The 20,765-nt window shown below is 42.4% G+C and overlaps 1 protein-coding gene across 1 annotated transcript in view; it reads right to left on the bottom strand.

The window, feature by feature from the left end:
• The window catches only part of camta1b (calmodulin binding transcription activator 1b), a 211,043-nt gene that overhangs the window by 619 nt on the left and 189,659 nt on the right, over positions 1-20,765 (bottom strand). Inside the window, exons 9-22 of the mRNA XM_030777032.1 lie at positions 17,649-19,954; positions 16,706-16,832; positions 16,334-16,468; positions 5,422-5,579; positions 5,069-5,271; positions 4,814-4,892; positions 4,361-4,703; positions 3,778-4,211; positions 3,360-3,514; positions 2,844-3,090; positions 2,077-2,148; positions 1,954-1,974; positions 1,558-1,757; positions 1,289-1,363 (exon numbers count right to left, since the gene is read on the bottom strand). Coding sequence (XP_030632892.1) covers positions 1,289-1,363; positions 1,558-1,757; positions 1,954-1,974; positions 2,077-2,148; positions 2,844-3,090; positions 3,360-3,514; positions 3,778-4,211; positions 4,361-4,703; positions 4,814-4,892; positions 5,069-5,271; positions 5,422-5,579; positions 16,334-16,468; positions 16,706-16,832; positions 17,649-19,954 — 4,555 coding nt within the window. The remainder of the gene's footprint in view (positions 1-1,288; positions 1,364-1,557; positions 1,758-1,953; positions 1,975-2,076; positions 2,149-2,843; positions 3,091-3,359; positions 3,515-3,777; positions 4,212-4,360; positions 4,704-4,813; positions 4,893-5,068; positions 5,272-5,421; positions 5,580-16,333; positions 16,469-16,705; positions 16,833-17,648; positions 19,955-20,765) is intronic.

Here is a 20,765-nt window from a genome sequence, read left to right as displayed (position 1 = left end):
ATTACATGAGTTATACACATACTGTTGTAGGAGTATGTGAAACAAAGAATGACAACAATCAAACAGCACCAGTAAATTAACATAATGGATTAAATTTTCCTAAAGTACTGGACCCAACAAAGATTGAGGTCTGTCAACTCCAAAATTCCACCAAAGGAATGACACACACACTCTCCAAAAATACATCCCTTCAACCCAAAGCAAATATATGTGAAACAGGCAGCCAGGCATTCAAGAGAAATACCCTTCTATAAGTAATGTCATTTATAGCATGCCCAGAGGTAAAGAAGCAAGGCCTTCTTGTCTTTGGCTGTCATGCGATGCCATCAACACTACCCAGCAGTCCTTAGCACTCTCATAAGCATCCTCATAACACGAGAGACAGAGGAAACATTCAAGAGGAGAAAGGAATAATGAGAGAGTGCTTTGTTAGAGTTTCTGTATTTGTGTAGTTTGTGTTTGGTTGTTAGTTTGACCTGTAGTCCCCTCTCTCTCATTTTGAGGCTCAGTCCACTGGGGTTCCAGTTGGCCATCATGCAAGCAGGCATAAAGCAAGAGATAGAGGGAAAGATCAAGAGAGAGTGATCAAGAGATAGCCAGAGTGGGACAGAAAGGGAGGACTGATGTTGGTAAGAGTGGCAACCTTGTAGACTGAGAAGGATATAAAGAATGAGAGAGAAGAAGTCAAGAAATGAAGGAAAGAAAGAAAGAAAGAAAGAGAGAGTATGAGGAGCAGAAACTGAGTTGCTGAGGCTGCACTCACCCGTTTGAACAGTCTATGGTCCATCAAGGGGCTTTGCGTAAACAGCAAAACAACACCAGATAGCTATTAGCACACACTGGGCACTGTGAGGTTCAGGTAGGTTGGGAAGGTAGAGGGCCAGACACAAAAGGAGGCTCTACTGCTATATGAAGCTTTGTTAAACACCTAGTAACAGCCAGTGGGCGCTGAGGTCTTTGCTTGATCCAGTAATATCTGGCATAAGGTCTGCATAAATTCTATATTTTCATTTTTCAACTGCCCAATACGTAATGGCACATTACAATGGAGCATGCTGACGGCTGGCTGTATTGATAGAGTGAAATTCAACTACACCTCAAAGTCAAATTAAAATGAAACTATTTCCCATATGGAGGTGAGTGATCAACTCTAACTTTCATTTCTGCTAAGTTAAGTCTCAGCTGAAGGTTAAAAAAGATGTGTGAGTTTGGGAAAGTGTGAGAGGGTACGTGTGCATGCGGAGTCATTGACTTCGTTATGAGCTTTACAGCTAAAATGGCAACTCACCTATGGCGGCATCGAAGCAGGAACCTCATGATTTTTCTGGCAGCCTGATCTTGTCTCTTGGTTAGTAGACTGTTTCTGGAACAGAAAAAATAGGTTTTCTGTGTTGTTTCAGTTCCATATCAGAATTGGGTTATCAGTGCCCGTTTTCTTATCCGAAGCATGTAAACATGGACTCTGCATACTTTCCAATACTTAAACAAACATATTGATAGGTGTATTTCATTTTAATGTGCTGCCCTTTGGGCTGCCTGATGCTCCTCATTTTTTACCTAAGTTTGTGCTGCACCAGTACTGCGGCAGCAGCCCGGCTCTGCGCACTAGACCGGCCTAACTCCTTGTAGCTGCGGTAGTATTGCTGGATCAGCATGGCTGCTCGTCGACTCTGCTGGAACTTCTTCTGCTCATGGTAGCTGCGGAATTTACTCTGGATAAGGATGGCGGCCAGCGTCATCTTCTTATAAAGTGCATACTGCCAAAGGGAGGAAAAATGTGGGGAGTCAGAACTCTGCAACTTCTTACAGCAGGAAATGTCTACCAATGTTAATGCTAGAATATAAAGGGGACAGACCATTTTACCCCTTACAAACTGAGGCAAAATTGTCTAACTGCACAAGACACTAGTACACACTAACACATATGTGTATTACCAAAAATAGTTATATTACCTTCAAGGCTATCCATGTTAGCTTAAGGAGGAGAGAAGGAAAAGATAATGGTACACATAAGGAGGCTTTGATAACTGACCAAAGAAAAGGACTTGGTTGCTTGAGTGCTGTCTCTGTACATACCTGTTTGTACTTCTTATAACAGCGCTGAATAACAGCAGCTGCCAATTCCTGCTGCTCTCGGAGTGGGCGACCCTGTAAGAGGAGGGAGTTGGGGAAGGAATGGGGGGAGGAGAGGAGAGAGATTAGTGTTGACATGGAGCTGTTAAAGGCATGCCTGGGCATGCCATTTGATCCCACGAGGGACGCCAGGAGATCCAACTGGGTCAGCTGAGATTCTGAAATTGTAAGGGGAGGAGACAGAGATCCAGGTCATGGTAAAGGAGTGACATTAGCATGTCCTTCCTTATGACATCTGAACAAAGATGTAGAGATTAGTCACAATATAGCAAGCAGAGGGAGATTTTAAAGATTGGCAGTGGACTCAGGGATGGAGGGTATCCCAGAAAACATACCAAGAGATTGAGAGCAATGCAGTCATTCCTTGTAGCCAAGCCATGCTAAGCTCAAGCAACTATCCCCATGCTTTATTAAATAACAAGGACTCTCTACATCTGCTTTTGAAGCATACCCTAAAACAACGGTACAGTCAACTTGAAAACACAAGAACATGGGATGCTGTTAATCAAATCAAAGAGTCCAACAAAGAGTCTTTTGTTTTTCTTTTGGTCAGAGGCATCAAACAACACCACAGAACGCACTGACTCCAGTGAAACCAGGCCACGATTAACACTGGCAACAGACCAAGGGGTCATCACAATAGCTCACACAAATGGCAATGTACAGTGTGCCTACAGATACCCTTAGATGTGAACAAACCTCTGCCCTACCTTATACTTGCAGAAGGTGCTCTGAACCTGGCGTGCAGCCTCATATAGTTCTCTTTGTTCAGGGTCAGTTAGGGCCAGCTGGGTCAAATCCCGCTCCTCCTTGCTGTGGGAGGCACTGAGGAAAGCGCTCCAGTCTGCTGGCGAGGGAAGTCCTAATTTACCAAGTGGTCCCTCTAACTCTGGCAGTCCTCCGGTTTGGCCAGGGTCCAAGCCAGGGGAAGGAACCAAAGGCTTGTTGTATATGAACCTGGAACAAGATCAAAGATTCAGATAAGGGATTACAACAGGTCCTCACAATGCTAAATCAACAGAAGTTACAATGACCGAGTGTACTTCAGGTCCACCTTACTGATAAAGTATAGGTTAAATTGAACAGGTCTATTTGTAAGACCCTAAGTAGGCTATGTGTAATTTTAGAAGACACAACATCTGTGGCATAAACCTGTGCTTCTAAGAGTTACTTGTCTGGTCCAAATGAATGTACTTCTAATCTGGTTAGCCCATGAAAAGACTTACTTCTCTGCATCTCCAAGGTAGCTGGCCAACCAGCTCAAAGTGCTGTTAACACCTTCGCTGTCAAGAGTAGCTGTGTCTGTAGCCACAAAATTCTCCCGCTTGATACGATCAGGTGTTGCTTCAATTATGTGCTCTGCCAGAGTTATCATGTTCATCTGCAATGTCCAGATACATGGAATTAGTTTCCTACCTGTTGGCATATTTCTACCTGTACTGCAGTCTTTCAAAATGAATTTGAAAATGAATGTAATACTGTGTATTATAAATTTTTTATATAAAATTTGCATGTCAAAAATCTAATAATACAAAATTTTCCAAATAAGACATCTAACAAAAAAGAAGTTGCAGGGTTTGAATTGATCATTTCTCAGACTAACTGCAAACAGATCATGTTTTTTAGGGTTTCTTAAATCCTTACCTGCAGGTCTCCTGTGTTTTCCAGATCCTCATGGCTGGACAGCAGCTCAGACACTGTCCCTGTGCTAGAAGATTCACGCATTCTAAGCCTGTTGGCCAGCCTTTCTTTTCCAATTCCTCTGAAAGTCCCTGTACTTCTTCTCCCTACAAAGTGTCTTGAACTCCACCGTCCACCCCCACAAACTGACCCCATCTTAGCTTGAGACTGCCCCTCTTCTCCAGGCTCCTGATCTGCAGTGCTGTCCCTGGGAGCTTTGACAGGGCTTCCTTTGGATTTACTGATCTGGTCCTCCAAGCTTAGTGGGGCAGAACTGGCTTTGCTAGGCCGGCTCTGTTGGGTGTCAGGGTTGGGTTTGTGTTTCTTGGCTAGTGGTGCATCTTCTTGGCCTTCACTGTTATAAAAGCTTGATGGTTCAGACCTTGGTCTTCTCAAGTCTTCTCAAAATGGAAAAAAGAAAGAGACGGGCATGTTTGAGTAAACATTTACACATAACATTTACACAGAAACCACAAAGTGCAAATATAATAAAACGTATAAATTGTGCTATATTGGCACTCTCTCTCATCTCAGGATAAGCAGTCACCTGGGTTAGCGGTGGTGGCAGAGCTTGTGATATTAGTGGTACCGCTGCCTCTCAGTCCAACAGAAGAAGTTTCATTGCCCCAAACATCCATCCAGCCCTCAGCTGTGGGACCCTCAGCAGATGGGGAGAAAGGCATGTTGGGTGCTGTAGTCAGGGAGGCTGGTGGCTGCTGTTGCTCATCCCTCTGGAGGTTCTCCAGACACTCTGCTAGTTTCGTGTGGCCACGGGAGCGGGCGATAGCGAGTGGCAAACGGCCAAGAGAGTCAGGGATAGCCAAGGCTCGCCGGTCCCACTTGTACAGAACTAGTGCTGCCTCCATGTGACCCAAAGCACAAGCCCACATCTGGAGTAAAATAAAAACATCAAGATCTGATGTAAACAGACTGAAGAAAAATTAAGCAAATAAGCATTAAGCCTACTGGAAATCGATGAGAACTTTTATCCCAAACTGACCAGAGGAGTGCAAGAGAAGTGGTCCACATTCAAAGGATCCACCTCGAGCTCCAAGTCAATGCTGTCTGCATGCTTAGTGCTGTGGGAGAGGGGAAAAATAAATTGGTGTCACACAACGTTATGATGTACACATTATGTGTTTACATCCTTCAGCAGTAGATGTACCTTCTGGTATACACACAGCCTTATATCCCTCAATTTTGCACAGATCCCTATTGTTAACATTGTAATGTCAGTATGTGGGTATTGTCTCACCGCCACTTGATAAGGGTTTGGATGAGAGTGGCATAACCCTGGGCAGCTGCTAGGTGCAGCAGGGTCATGCCCCTGAAGGTCTTGGAATGAATCAGGTGTTTGGACTTGGCCCAACAGGCCCGGTTCATCATCTTCTCACACACCACAACCACTCGGCTCTCAAAGGAACTTCCAGCCTGACCCTGGGCCTGTCCTGGGGAGAGCTGAAGAAAAGAGAGATGGAGAGAGACCTTTATTGACTACTGCACATGTTTAATTACCCGAATCGAATTTTGGTTATATCGACATTTTGGTATTGTACTGGGTGAGTCTGTTTAACACTTCCCTCAAAAGATTTTAGCAGAAAACTTTACCTGTGACTGATCAGTGTTGCCACCTCCTCCTCCACCACCTCCAGTTCCTCCGCCTTCAGAGGCTCCTCCGCTACCCTGTTGCTGTTGGCCGGCCATCTCTGCCATCCTGCGCTCCATTTGCTCTAGGCGCTCCAGAATGGACATTCTGAACTGGTTATCTGCAGCATACAGATGAAAGGAAGAGATCATAGTGCTGTTGGCCAAAGTGACAGGTACGGGTCATAATGCGTAAACTTCATGCCCACTCTGTGAGTCTGCTGTGTTATTCATTATGCCAATCAGGTCACTTGCCATGCTTATGCTTATGTAAGGGGTTCTTTTCAAACCAGACATCATACCACGTTTCATTGTGTATCTCTCTAACAGTGAGTTACTAGTAACTGCCACATAGTTCTGTAAAGTATTGTTTCTGTGAATGTAGTGAGAGCGTTCAGGCTATTAATTTATTGCTAATTTGGATCTGCAATATAACAAATGCATTTATATAGCAGTTATGGCTGAAGGGTATTTATGTGTATGTGCTTTAAACACACAGTCACTAGGGACATTTAAAAAGTGAGATCTTAAAAAATGAACAAACAAAACAAACAAACAAATACTATAAAGTATGGAGATGTTCACTCAGTATCACCTTATATTACAGGCTGTAGGCTACAAAAATTACTGGGAAAAAATCATCTTGCATCATACTTTTTTTTGCTGTTCACAAAACATGCTGTCGTACACAATTTTTTCCTCCCCATGGTCTGTCATAATCTAAATCTTTTGTAATAATCCGAAATCATTTATGATCTCATCAGTACCAGATATAGCCTGGACTCAAGCCAATACTCCACAGAGAATGTGCAAGCTTGTTTATGTATCGCTGTGTGCTAGAGAGAGTATTTAAAGCTAGCGCAATGTGTAAACATCTAAAAATCGATGTGTTTGATTATGTTCATATACATATATAACCCAAGCACTAGTGAGAGTCTTTGTGCTATTCGACGATACTAGCTCCAGTGTGTCTTTGTTCAAACAGTGCTGCAGTGTTGCTGCAGTGCAGATGATGTCATCTCCACCTGCTGCTGGCTGGCTCATTCACTCTCTCCACTCAGAATGCGATGCACGTACACTACAGCAAGACCAAGGAGGGGGAGGTGGGAGGAGAGAGCAAATCACACTATAACAACCCTGTGACATAATCAACATCCTCCCCTCCCTCTCCTCCACCTCCAGTAGTCATAAGATAACCAATCAGAGGACAGCAGACAGCACTGACCTAGTCACAGATGCTAAAAGCTTTGTGTCATATCTCAGATAAGTGAAGGACAACATCCAAAAGTACTTGTATCTGACTGTGTATATTTCTGAAAAAACCCCAAAACAAAACAAAAAAACTACACAGATTGCATTTGTCTGTCACTGTTTTATATAGCAACTTTAAAGAGAGTCTAGGGAGAGGACCAAATGTTCTGAACATTTGAGATAATCCTCTGTTGTTCTAAAGATCTCAGTGTCACTCGAAAAGCTCTCTTCACATATACATTTAGATTAAGATTTGGCAATTAAAGACCAACATGAAAAGCACTGTACATTCACCACCACATTAAAGGCCCACACATCCAGGTCAAACATGCCCTGTGGTTTATCCATTTCAGTAGTTCAGAAAATATATGCAAACAGGTCTATGCATGCCTTAAAAAATAGAGAAGGTCAACCATCTAAATATCTGAAAATGGATGAAATTAAAAGTTTATGCAGCCTAGATAAAGATGTATCTGAAATATTTTACATATGCACATCTGTATAAGTCACATGACACAAAATTTACCTTTCAGTCCTTTGCAATGTGCCATACAGCATATATAGATAAACATCCAAACAGTACGGAGGCAGAAATGTGATTGTGCTGCCAGAAGTCATCTGTGTTACTCCTCTATCAGTGTATTGCATCAGTGGGAGAGGTCTAATGGTCCTACTCCTGTGCTAGATGTTTGTCTCTAAGGCAGACTGTGTTATAAAAGTGTTGTGTACCAGCGCTGATTCCTCTCTTTCCCTGCTTTCTATGTATTTCAGTGTCCTCCTACAAACACTGCACAGGTTTCTCTGTTTCATCAGGATGTTGCATCAGCCTGATAAGTCTGGGTGCATTCGTTCACCCCACAGCAACAGCACCAGTTAGCTCTCACTCACCCATTCTCATGGTCTTGAGTTTAACTGCCACCCTCAGAAAGGAGTCTCTGAGTGCTTATTGCTCTGTGAGGTTAGTTAGGTTAAGGGGTCCTTACAGGTAACCCCTATATCATGTTTGTGATACTAACAATAATGACTTTTTCAAGTTGTGATTGACTGTGAGAGCTGACAGCAATCTCCACTCATGTACAAGGGTTTTTGAACTGCCTCCTGTGATCTCATCTTTTTTAAGTCAATCACTGCGGGATTATGCTTCATTGCATGTACATTTCAGCAAGTGCTTCCTCTTAAATGGAACACACTGTTGTTTTGTTAAGCTTTTTAATGTCAGTGCATCACAGAACAACAAAATTTACATATTTTTATTCCTCCCACAGGGTTGGGTTTTAATGCCCACTGATTTTGTCTTATGAGGATTTAGGGAGCTCAGCGCAGGGCAAAAGCTTGGATAACCAGTCCTAATGCTGTGGAGTTAGTGGATTACTGCCTCCCAACAGGTGCTTTTGGTGAGAGATAGTGTGGGATTCAAGACAGATTTATTTTAATACCATTACAGTATATCTCTGTCAATCAGCATCCCAGCACTTATTACTTGTCATTCGCGTTTCTCCTCATTCAACCCATGACATCATCTTCACAACATATGAAAATGATGTCGTTTCATTTTCATAATGCTATTTACTTAGCTGTTTGCAGTGGCTTAGATACTGGGCTGCTCCATATCATGCAGGACACACATCAGTATAATGAAAACTTTAAATTAGATTAACTACACAAGAGTAAAGATTCAGAACAAAGACTGAACAAAGGTGGTTCTAAAACTAGTGTCATTTTTGAATTCCATTAACTAGCTCTGCTTGTGTCCCACTAACAACTCTAACTCAGAGGAACAGTTTGACCCACAGTCCTAAAACCACTGATGGCCACCAGAAACCAAGGCACCATGCACAAATAAGTATACTATGTAAGGGGAAAAAAATAATGAGTATTTAAAATGAGTCTACTGAGGGTAAATTTTGAAGTAAGAATATTAAAACGGATAACTGCTTTAGATCCTCCTGTTCCCAGAAGATGCCAAAAAATCAGGTACAATTTTTGTATAAAACATCAGAGTCTGTACAAAACATGGTTTTGAGTGTACTGGCAATGCCTTTAAGCTCCTCACATTAATCATTTGTACTGTTCTTGCTTGACCCCTGAATCAATTTTAAACACTTGCCACATCTTATAATAAACCCCTGAACCACAGGTCAGCCACCTAGTAATGAAAAGAGATAAAATGGAAAGTTTTATCTAGAGGAAGTAGTTCTGACACAGAGAAAATATGCCACAGGATTCAAAAACGTCTTCTTATTTTTTCTGAATATTAGATACCGCTGGCCAGCAAAAAGAGACCTTGGCTACAATGTACAGCAATATCAGCCTATTAACACTAACTGCCACTGTTTATTTTAGTACACCGGAGGCACAAGAATAACCCTAAAAAAAGTTTATATAAGCATCCAGTGAAAGCAACAAAAATAAAACACTGCTTTGGCTGAACAAATCCTTTAGTGACACAGATAAACCTAAGGTTTATTTATCTAGTCCAGTTTGCTAAATCACAGCTTTGAAGCCCTTTTTCCGTGAATTTCACAGGAAATCTCATCATTGTGGAGCAAAGAACTTTGAACTTTTGTTTCAAGCTTGATTGTACTGACCCAGTTACAATTTTTGCCTTGTTAGAAGAGAGCTGGGGGTGGGATAGGAAAGAGGGAAGGAGACAAAGACTGGGCAGGCCAGCGGATTAATAAAGCATGACCCTATGAGTTCCTCTCCATTTTGAAATGGAGTGTGGACTCATTTTGTCCTGTGGAGTTTGAAGAAAACCAGTGTGACTTCAGATTAATGATGCACCATGCAAATTAGTAAACGTCAAAACGATAAAATTATCTTATGCATCAGGAAAAGAAATCAGAAAAAAAAAATCAGAAAAGTGAGAGACTGAAAAGTTAATGAATGCTTCTAACAGGTTGATTCAGTACTTGCAAATATCCATAATTTAATAGCGGTGATTTCTCAATTTAATCGCCCTAATAATAAATTAAGCGTCAACACTGGGATATATCCTCAAGTGAAGGCTTTTTCTAATGAATGGCAGTTCACCACAACAAAACATAAAACCAGACAATGACCAGTCAATGACGCTGTTCAATAAATATAGTACTGAAAATGGACTTCCAGTAAGCACTGTACGAGCGACTTGTTGCCACTCAAAGTTTAAACCATAATAATTTACATGTTAGTTAAGATGAACCGATAACATAACAGTTCAGCGAGTGTCTGTAAAAGTTAAAGACGAAGTTATTATTTCAACGGTTATTCAAATATTCTTCTGTCGAAATGTCAGAGCGGCAAAACAAGTTCAAATCGGAGGATTTTGGTAAGTTTTGCGAAACTTCCCAGAACAGCATTTTTGGCAACAGTTGAAAGCGCCAGAAAGGTCTAGCCACCGGCGCAGAGAGAAATGTGGGTACTTAAATAAGCAAGCAGAGAGACTCACGTGTAGATTCATGCAAGCAAGGTTACACATGAGAAAAACTCAGTAATCTGAATACGAGTTAGGCTACCAAAACCGACAAACTACACCACGTTAAATCTATTACTGTAACGGTCTCACTGTTAACAACCTTGAACAAAACAACCATCCTCAGTCACAAACACTGTTAAAACAGTGGACATTTCAGCGTAGCTATATACGACACAATTCATTTCTATGCAGTAACCACTGTGCAAGTTTAGTTTTCTTAGCACTAGTAAAAACAGCAAGATATAAAGCACAATCCATCGATCTTTTCATCTGACAAACAACTGAACGATAACTTTATGGAGAATTTCAAACATAGAATACTGACCAACACCGCAGTTGTAGTATCTGTCACCCACACATGCTTTTCCCTTCTCTTGTCAAACAGGAAATTAGTCTTCCTTTTAGTTCTGAAGAAGCGGCTTGCAAATATAGCCAACAACAATAGAACAAAGTGTTAGTGAGAAGAGTGGAGGGATAGATGAGGACCCCCCTCCCCTTCATCTACACTCGTTTACTTACATTCCCTCCTCTTCCCTCCCCATTCCGCGACACTGGTTTATTTCTTGTCAGTTATGAAAACGTGTGCTGTGTAGACGCAGGCTTCAGCGCCGCAGGTGCACAGACGCCCCAGTTTATTCGCCGTCGCGCACCACCGGCTGCTGCTTCGGGTAGTCGCAGACATGATGCTCTTTTTTCGAGCAGAACATATAAGCAACGAAACAAAGGATTGCTCGATATATCTGTTCGACTGTTCATCACATATTACAACATTCTAACTGTCCAGAAAAAGGGGATATAAAGAAGGTGTAGGTATGTCAAGTTGGAGTGACTATTGTAGGTGAACGCTGTAAATAAAACGCATTGCTTTCCCTTATGGTAAGTCTGTGCGTGAAAATATGGATTATTTTCTAATAAGTATTATTCCACCGTTAAAGATTTTAGTAACTGCTGTTTAAGGACTTTACTGTTTTTAAATGCCATTAAGGGCATACATAGTATGGTCGATCATTTGGGAGTGGCTTAGCGTAATGTGCCTTCTCACATAAACACATCGGAACAAAGATGTGGTCCGATCGTGGTGCTTCAGGCTGTAGCCTAATTCAGTGAATGTTGTGCCACGTCGGTTTCACACAGGCAGGGAATTTTACCCGATCCTCTGTCCTGCCCCGTGGTTCTGTACCTGCAATGCTGCAGACAAACAGCTTTTCCCCTCTCTCTGCATTATGACAAATCCAGGCAGGCGCGTGTGCCATTTAGCACTCCACATAAGCAGTGGTTGAAACGAGACTCTATTGGCAGGAGGGTTAGGAGCCCCTATTCTCTGCTGAACAATAAAACAACGTGTCCTCGCGAAACCTCGACCACTCTCACGGAAAACCTCACATCGTTCTCGGAAGCTGCACAATCTCTAATACAAATGACATACAGCTTTCTTTATTGCATAGCGTGTTGTTTTATGCTGTAGCTGCGCTAGTTCTTTAGGCAGTTCAAGACTAACGGTGCCGTAAAATATTGACACATTTCAAAGGCTTCTGACACAGGTTACACTATTACAGGGACAAAACTGATGTCATTTGATAACGTTACATTTCCATCACAATGCTACAGCCACATTCAGCCAAAATCCCCATTCCACATTAAACAGAAACACAAAAGGCAACGTACTCTATTATATAGATAGAGCATGTTTGTTTACTAGATTAGCCAGTTGAGATTAGCCAACACAAGAACTAAACAACAAACATTTGACACTGCTTAGTTTGACATTATTTTCTGCAGGAAAAAAAAATGTGAAAACAATTACAGCTTTGTGGTCAGCAGAAACTAATTTTATTCACGTATTGTTCGTCTTAATTTATTTCTAAAGAGAATACATTTCTATATTGTGAACAAATCTACCTATTCTCTCACAACTATTTCATTCATCTGGGTCAACCATCAGCTATCAGGGATTTAAATATAGCCAAGTGTTCTCTGAAGTATCTTCATTATTTTGCTTAATCATTTATTACAGTTACTGAACATGAGAAAGGTAACCTTGATATGTTATATTCCTTCTACTAACAAGGACCCTCAGGGTCCATCATATTTGAAACTCCAAATCAAGGAAATCACTCTGTTAGGATTAAGCAAGTCTGACATATTCACATTTTGTAACATGCATTAAGACTGTTAGGGTGTGTTCATAATTGTGCTTCAGTTCCCTTGGTTGAGACCAATAAAAATAATGATACACTGTTGAATTTTAGCTCTAGTTAGCTTGGGGTTCACAGTGACATTTAATATCGAACCAAAAAATGTGAATAAATGTGCCAAAGAGCCACATGGATAACAAAGTCATACTCTGATTGGACAGATTTGATGAAAACTGCTATGAAAACTGCACCAGAAAAGAAGAAGAAAGTATGAATTTGGACTCATGATGTCCTCTGGCATGCCTGAGCATGTATTATGTATTTATCTTTTTTGGTACCTCAATGAATTAAGAGCTTTTGAAGATATGGAAGATACACACTTAGGTCAAAACAGTGACTGGAGTTTATCAACTACAAGTACCAGAGGATGTTTGCTTGACAAGGCAGTTAACAACAGTCCTGGAACAGAATTGGTGACATAAGTGTTGTTATCAGAGGAACCAGGTATGCTTGTATAGTCTGTCTTTTCAGTGCATAGAAGAAAGTACAGAGCTGGGTCTGTTTGGTAACTAACATTACATCTGGTCAGGATTTAGTCTGTGTTTTTCACTGTTCTTGTAAATAACACTCACCTACCACCTTATTCCACCTGCCTGATAATATAAGGGCTGGCTAGTTCACTACTTCAGTGTTTTTTTGTGTTTTCCCTCAATAATGTCATGATGTGTTCATGAAGCATTTTGCCATGTTAATGAAACATTTCATGTCACTGTTGGTCCACGTTTGCCCTATACTCATCTTGGCTCAGTTTGTGTGATTGTTGTTTGACCATGTCACCATCTGCTCTGCATTTTCAAAATATCATAGGCTTTAACATCACATCCGGTGACTGGTCCATATTGCGCTCACACTACAAAAAAAACTGTACTAGAGTTTGCCTGGAAGCGGACTATGACCGACCTTCTGAAGTGCTCTCAGTGTGGTTATTTGGTGTGCACCAGGGTACAAATGACAGCGTTCACACTTGTTAAAACGAACTGCACTAATGGAGCAACTGCACCAGGATCTGGCTTAATCAGACCAAACAGGTCAAGTGTGAACATGCTCTTACTATACACATCTTTTTGTGCAGTGAGAGGCTCACATTTGTATGGATTGTAGTGTAGCTTAATGTTGGCTCAGGTTAAAATGTTTCAAAATGCTTTGCGCCCTCCTTTAAAGCATTTCTGCAGCTCAGTTGTTAGCAGTTATAATCTCTTAGCACATGAGCAGTGTAAGATGTATCACTAAATTACTTAAATAACTGTATATAACATAATGTGCAGACTACCTATTAAAAATAATCGGTTTGCACTGTTTAGCAACATGTTTTATATACAAACAGAAGATTCAAACTGATTTTGTGAGCTTATGCTTCCTGCTTTTGTAAGTCACCAGTGGCCGGGGGGACTTGCATTAATTTCTGTATAGTCTTATTTCTGTGTTTCTGGTTATTTTTGGTTTGTTTACTTTGTATGCTGCAGTCTTTTGTCTCATGTTTCACCTTAGAAAAGTGTACTGTTCTGATAAAACAGTATCATCTGCATCTTATATGATCTAAGCCTCTGAAATAAGCCTCTTTTCTCATTGCTGATATGATAATAGCCCAACTGTGCTTTGGTACACTGGCTCCCATAGTCCACTTCTGGATAAGACTGATGTAGGGCAATGTCACATTTTGTATTGTGAGCCTGTAAGCATAGGAAGGCTTTTTGAAAGTGTCAGAAGGGCTTTGGAAGGGAAGCAGCGATGGGCTACTTAGGCCTTCACAGGCTATTAGCATCAAACTCTCAGGACAGGAACAGCATCGGTAGCAAAAGCCATGTGATTCTACATGACTGTGCTAAATCAACATGTGAATGCAGTGTTTAAAGAGAAGGTGAACTCTCTGCCTCTACAGGGCATACAGTGTTGTGAACGGTCGGGTTAGAGATTAAACATTGACTGACTGGACAGAACACTCTTTGCTCTTGAGAGGATGATAATTTCACTTCTACTTTATTCTGACTCAAGCTCTCTCTAACTACAGTGGTCCGTGCATTGCGGTTTTGTATCAAAGAATGTCCTTTTGAAACAGATCTGCCCTGAGCCTGACTCAGCCCACCATGTCTCAGAGTAAGAAGCCATGTGTCCCAGTAAGTGTGATAAAGGTTTAATCTATTAGCAGAGTAGCTAGTGAGGCACAGGTAGGGAGCGTTACCAGCAGCATGTCCTCTGTACTACTTCAGCTTCCCAATATGGTCAATGTACACATTAGAGGGTGTGACCTTCTTTACCATACCCAGCATAGACTAGCTTGCTCTGTCAAGCGTTACTACACACTGCATGAATACACTTAACAAAAACCAAGCAAAACAAAGCTTAAGTAAGTAAAAAAAGTAAGCACCAGAAAGAGTCTTTTGTGTTAAAGTCACATGATGGTGTCAAACTGTCACCATACAACCATAATACTGTTGGTATTCAGCAGCACCAGATCAACTCAGTGATGATTAATAATGTGGCAACAGAAATAAAATCTTTGTGATTCGATGAGCTTCCCAACAAATTCGATCAGCTGTTTTTAATTTTACATTGTGCATAATTTATAATTGCTTTCCTGGCTTAGAATGTTGCACAGTATAGTAACCAAATGGTTGAAGTCAGAAATCTAAAAACACGGGGTTCTCTATGGAGCTCATCGACTGGCTGCATTGGCGTTCTCTTTGAATACAATAGTGATGTGCTTTCCAAGTCTGTGCTTCGTTTTGTGGTACTGCCATACTGAATTTTAGGATTGTCTCTTTAGTGTAGGTCTTTTTTACAGAATGACTGCCAAGTCATTTCAGTTTAACCTATGTGTGAATGCACTATTACATAATACTGCCTGAACACATACACCCAACCTGCTTAAATGAACACATTAAATCAATGTTATGTAACATTTTTTTTTTATACACAGAAATTAAAATGCTCTTGAGTATTAAGGGACAGTGGAATAAGGCATGTTTTAAGTTTTACCTAAAATTTTTTGAGTTAGATCCATAAATATATCTTTTCTAAAAACCAATATGCTTATCTCTGTTAAGATTACACACTTAGGATATATCAATCATTCACATTTAAACAGAAAAAACAGAGGAGTTATGTCTCCTCTAAGGTGAAGTTAAATATCAGGTGAGGGTAAATACAAGAGACTGTGGGTTGAGTGTTACTAGGAATGGCTCATAAAATGAACTCAGCATATTCCCTTGTTGTATGTGACAAACATACCCACTATTCCAACTGCATGGATTATCTTTTAAATTTTGAATGATTCATCTACTAACTTATCCGTTCATCTCCATCTATTTCTCATACTATAAATATAAAGTAAGCAAAAGGTGCTGTTTTTGTTAGTCATTTGTTGGTTGTAAAACACTGAAACCCTGCTCCCACTATCAGCACTACCAACAATAGAGGCATACTTACACGTGACTGTAAGTAAAAAACCTCCAGGTAAACACAACTGATGTGATGCAAAAACATTCTTTTATCCACAGAGGGATATAAAATATGACTAAGGGTGTGTAAAGGTAAAACAGCTACAACTTCTGTAAAAAGGAAAAAATGTTACAACTAAACCATATTAGATTTTGCCCTACTACCCCTTTTAGATCTAGGCAACTGCATAATCAAGGGTGCGATCATTACAGACACACATAGCAAACACTGTTGTTATGCTCTGGCTAAATTAGTAGTTGGTGGCAAAGGTAATAAATAAATAGTTAAAAAAAATAGTTAAACAGTGGACAACTGCAAACTTATTGCTGTTTTGCACTACATTCCATGACATTACACAAACAACTTTTCTGACATTCAGTTTCAGAAGTTTCACTGAATCTGTCAATCATTGTCATTTCAGTAAGACATTGGTAAAGCGGTGATGGATGTTCCACCGTCTTTTCCAGGTGAAAGGAAAAGACACAAATAAGTGACAAGGCATCTGTGAATAAGTAAGAGATGCCAAGGAGCCTACCGTCTAGAGACAGCCAGTCGTGCTGGGAGGAGGGCAGGGCGGGCAGGGCTCGGGCCTTGTACTCAAACACCACCGAGTTGGAGATAATCTGACTGCTCACCGCAACCTGCAGGGTTACCAGGCCTGTGTCGTGCGCTGGAAACAGAACACAGGACAGGTTATGGGATACGATGATCGACTGGTGTCCAGCTCTGATAAGAACTGCAATGCCAGTTTAAGTAGCATTGTAGTTTAAGTAGTAGTTTAAGTGTAAATAATGTCGCTCAGTTCAATTCAGTTTTTTTTCAGTTCAGGCCTCCCTACCTGAAATAATGTTACTCTGTTCAATAATGTTTTTGTTTTTGCTTTTTTTTTCAGTTCAGACTTCCCTACCTGGGCAATAGCAGCGAAGCACTCCGGGCTGGATGAGTGAGGCAGGTACAGTAATCTGGTCGAAGAGACAGCTGTAGTCACTGCTTGCCTCTTGCCAGGGACCTGTGATCAATACTTTCACCCCACCCTGAAACAACACAAAAAAGTCACACTTGGTTTACCCTCTGTATGTAACTGAACACGAACAGACACAAGCAGATTACAAATCTACTCACATTGCTCTTTATGTAATACAGTTTTAGGCTGGCTTGATTCCACTTAGACAGTACTTTCGGTAGTAATTTTAGACAAATCTCTGTTAGATCATAGTGATGCATCAAATCTAAACATTACTAAGTGTTGAGAGAATCAAAAACCATATGACAGCAATGGCTTTGAACAAACAATACAAGAGATATTGTCTTGAAGGGTGATCTAATGAGCATTCGTTAGTGAGGTTTTCTATGTTGGTATGCTGTGCTGCTGGGTTAAAAAGAGGACGTTTGAAAAATACAGTGTACAGATAATGTTCTTCGGTATGCCTCTGGCTGTATCTGTTGTCATGCACCCTTGCCAGAGGGGCTGTTTGACATCATAGAGATGACAACATAGTAGAGTCATAGTCTGAATGTATTTGTGGCCTGAAGAGCTACCATGAGGTGCTGACACATGATTACAATGTGTGCCTGGGAATTCATCCAGTACCACAGAGTTGGACCTTTTGCAAAAGGGTATTAGGAGACATAAAAATATATTTTTGTGACTCAAAATTAAACAGTCATGCTTTCTCGCATGTAACAATCTGTTACATATTATGATAGTGCTGCTACCTTGGGTTATTTCACTGCATCTCACTGATAAAATATTAGAGCCACAATCAACCTAATCCAAAATCCGACGGTACATTCTGAGATTAAGTTATTTCTGCGACACCAATAAAAATGTGCACTAATGACCTACTCACCTCAGGATATGACCACTCTGGGGAGTAGTCTGTGACCACAAATAGCCTCCCGGTGGGCTGGAGCATTCCCATTGTCCCATGAGCAACTGCTGCAGACACCACCTCTGCAACCTGCATATAGGCCAGCTGACCAGTCTCTCCTGTCACTGCTCCAGTCTGGGCCTGGGCTGACTGAGGGCTGCAGCATGGCTGAAGGCAGACCTCTGCTGGGCTGTAACCTGCAGCACTATGTGTGCCTGTGTCATCTGTGCTCTGCTGAGAGGTTGTACCAGATGACACCTGCACGTCTGTGCTCGAATGAGCCATCAGCTGATGGGGGTAGAGAGTGTTTCCCCCTGACCCCACTGTGGTACCCCCTCCACCTTCCACTGATATGAAGTCATTGATGAGGTCAGAAAACTGATTCCCAAAGGAAACGTCAAAGTGATCCAGGTTAATCTCCATGGTGCCTCCGCTACTGCTGCCGGTGGTGCTGAGACCTTGATGGGCCCCGACAGTGCCGAAGAGCCCCTGAACCAGACTGGCTCCCTGTAGGAGGGGCTGGAGCTGCTGATGAGAGCTGTTGTCTGCTCCATTACTCTCATTGCCATTGCACAGTGTCCCACTGTCCCCTCCTGCTGCTCCCCCTGATCCTGCTGCACTGCTCTCTCCTGGCTGTTGGAGATAATGTTCAGTACCACCTCCTCCTTCTGCTCTGTTACCTCCGCAAGTCTGCAGATGATCCCCGGATTTCAGTAAGCTTTCAGCTCCTTTCTCTTGACCGTTAGTCTCCCGTGTTTCTCCGCTGCCTGTTTGCTCTAAGGTTCCCACCTCTTTGTGCTCTTGTCCTGACCCGGGGAAGCGGGTCTGATATTGTAACAGCTGTAGAGCACTGGCCTGCCCGTTCCTCTCCACCGGGGAGTTCCCATTACAGTTGGAGGCACCATGCTGGCTCTGATGAGCGTGGTGGTGATGGTGGTGGAGATGCCCATTGGTGGCTGAAGAGTCGGTCTTAACCACGGGTAGGTTCATGTAGGCAGTTGAGTCATGGGCATTCTGTCCTGAGGCAGAGGTGCTCTGATGGTTCTGAGTCTGGCCGGACTGAGGAGAACCCTGCAGGAAGAAGCTTGGCGAATGGCTCTGATGGGTCAGGTGTGGACTGGGTAGAGCCTGGCTGTAGCCTGCTGCAGACATGACGCTAGATGGGTAGTCCTGCTTTGCGTCGATTGCGCTGAAATCCATCTGCTCCAGTGTGGTGCTGGGACTCAGCCCACCTCCAGAGGGCAGCAGTGAGCCGGTGGGTGTCAGCGCCAGGGAGGCTTGGGTTGAGTTGCTGCCTGTAGATCCAGAGATTCCTCCAGTGTCGCTCACCACATCCCCCATTTGGTAGCCGCTCTCCTTAGCCAGCTGCTGCTCGAACGACGTGTCCTCGGTCTTAATGTTCTTGACCAGCGAGGCATTGAAGCCAAAGCTGTTGTCAGAAAGTGGGGGGGAGCAAGGCAGGCCACCGTTGCTGCAGCTACTGCTGCCAGTGCCTGCTTCAGTCTTTAGGCCATTTCCGCCGTAGGTCTGACCCTGCTTTGGGTTGTTGAGGAAGCAGTCAGGATCAAAATTCATGTTGGTTTCAGGAAGTTTGATGGTCCCAGAATCTAGGCTGCTGGACAGGACCAGCTCCTCAGACACACCTGCAGTGGAGAGCATAGACAGCCCTTCAGATGGACCCGTGTCACCAAGTCCCACACCCACCGCACCGGGGTAGGCAAACTTGTGGCTGTCCGCAGCCACAGCCAGCACCAAACTGCCAGAGGCTGTGTCAGGTCCTAGGAGGTGGGTGTTGGAGCCTCCGGTAGGGGACATGCTGTAGACAGGATCTCCGGTGACCTCTGACATAAACACTGTGGCGGATTGGGAGAGGCTGCTCATTACAGAGGCCACGTGGCTCATGCCCGTCACTACAGGGCTGTCGGCAATGTCGGGGTCTGAGTTCAGTCCGCTGCTGATAGAAACAGGGGAGCTCTGGGTGGTGTCTGGGATCTCAACCTGATTGGTGGAGGACACTTCCATGCTGTTCTGCTGGAGGAGAGCCGGTTTGTGCACCTTGCCGTTTCTCTTCTCCCGAGCGCCCCCTGCTCCCCCTGGCCCATCAGAACCGGCCCGACCATTCTTGTTGCTAGCATGGCTCAGCTCAGTTTTTCCCTCAGACACATCGTTGTTCTGCACCTCTGAGTGAGCGCTGCTGTAGGCTCCTCCTGAACGTGGATCCACCTTTGGAGAGATGATGCGGTGCTTGGCACTGTTGCACTTGTGATGTAGGCTGCTACCTGCACCTGTAGCGACGTTAAAACACATAGGGCGTTTTATACACGGTCAGGAACGATAAACCATGTCATATCAAGGTTTACTTCATATTATCTACCAGTCATTTCTTTTCTTTCTTTTCAATATATTGCACACTGCAAGAAAACAATATAACTCTCAGCAGGTGTTCTAAATGCAGTTTCTGACCTTAAAGCTGCTGTTAAATTACATTCTAATACATAAGTCCACAGTCAAAATACTAATGTCTATCATAAGCTATATACACAGTACAAGGTTGCCATCTTGTGGTCAAATATTGTAATACACCAGATAGCCTCAGACAATATTCTGTTCGCTTATAACTGAGGAGAGTGTAATAAAAAGAATGCCAAGTTAGGAAGAATACATACTTTCAATATTTAGTTATCAAATGTCAGATAAAGACATTGAAAGCATTGAATGTGTTATTTGGAGTATCAGTAAAAATGTTACTCAGCTGAGGAATCAGGTTTATTTTCAGTGTTTCAGAAAAAAGAAGAAGTGATATCATTTCAGGGTACTGAGGTGCAAAATGATGAACGTGAGTAAAAATATCATTGTAAACTCTAATTTAAGACATTGAAAGAGGAAGCTTTAAGTATAGTGGCTAACAATCTCTGATCATGCACAACACATGGCAACCCTGCTCTTTAGGCCTCTCTGAACCTAGATCCGCTAAAACCTCTCCGTGTCTAACACTACACTGGTGTGTCTGTTCCTACCTAAGCTCCTTACATAACTCTTACCAACACTATATCAACACCAGTCTAACACTAACTGAATAATACTATTGTCTGTGGA

The sequence above is a fragment of the Chanos chanos genome, chromosome 6 (genome assembly GCF_902362185.1).
Source record: "Chanos chanos chromosome 6, fChaCha1.1, whole genome shotgun sequence".
Classification (NCBI taxonomy): domain Eukaryota; kingdom Metazoa; phylum Chordata; class Actinopteri; order Gonorynchiformes; family Chanidae; genus Chanos; species Chanos chanos.
The sequence above is the reverse complement of the archived record's forward strand: the minus strand, read 5'-3'. Positions and strand labels throughout refer to the sequence as shown.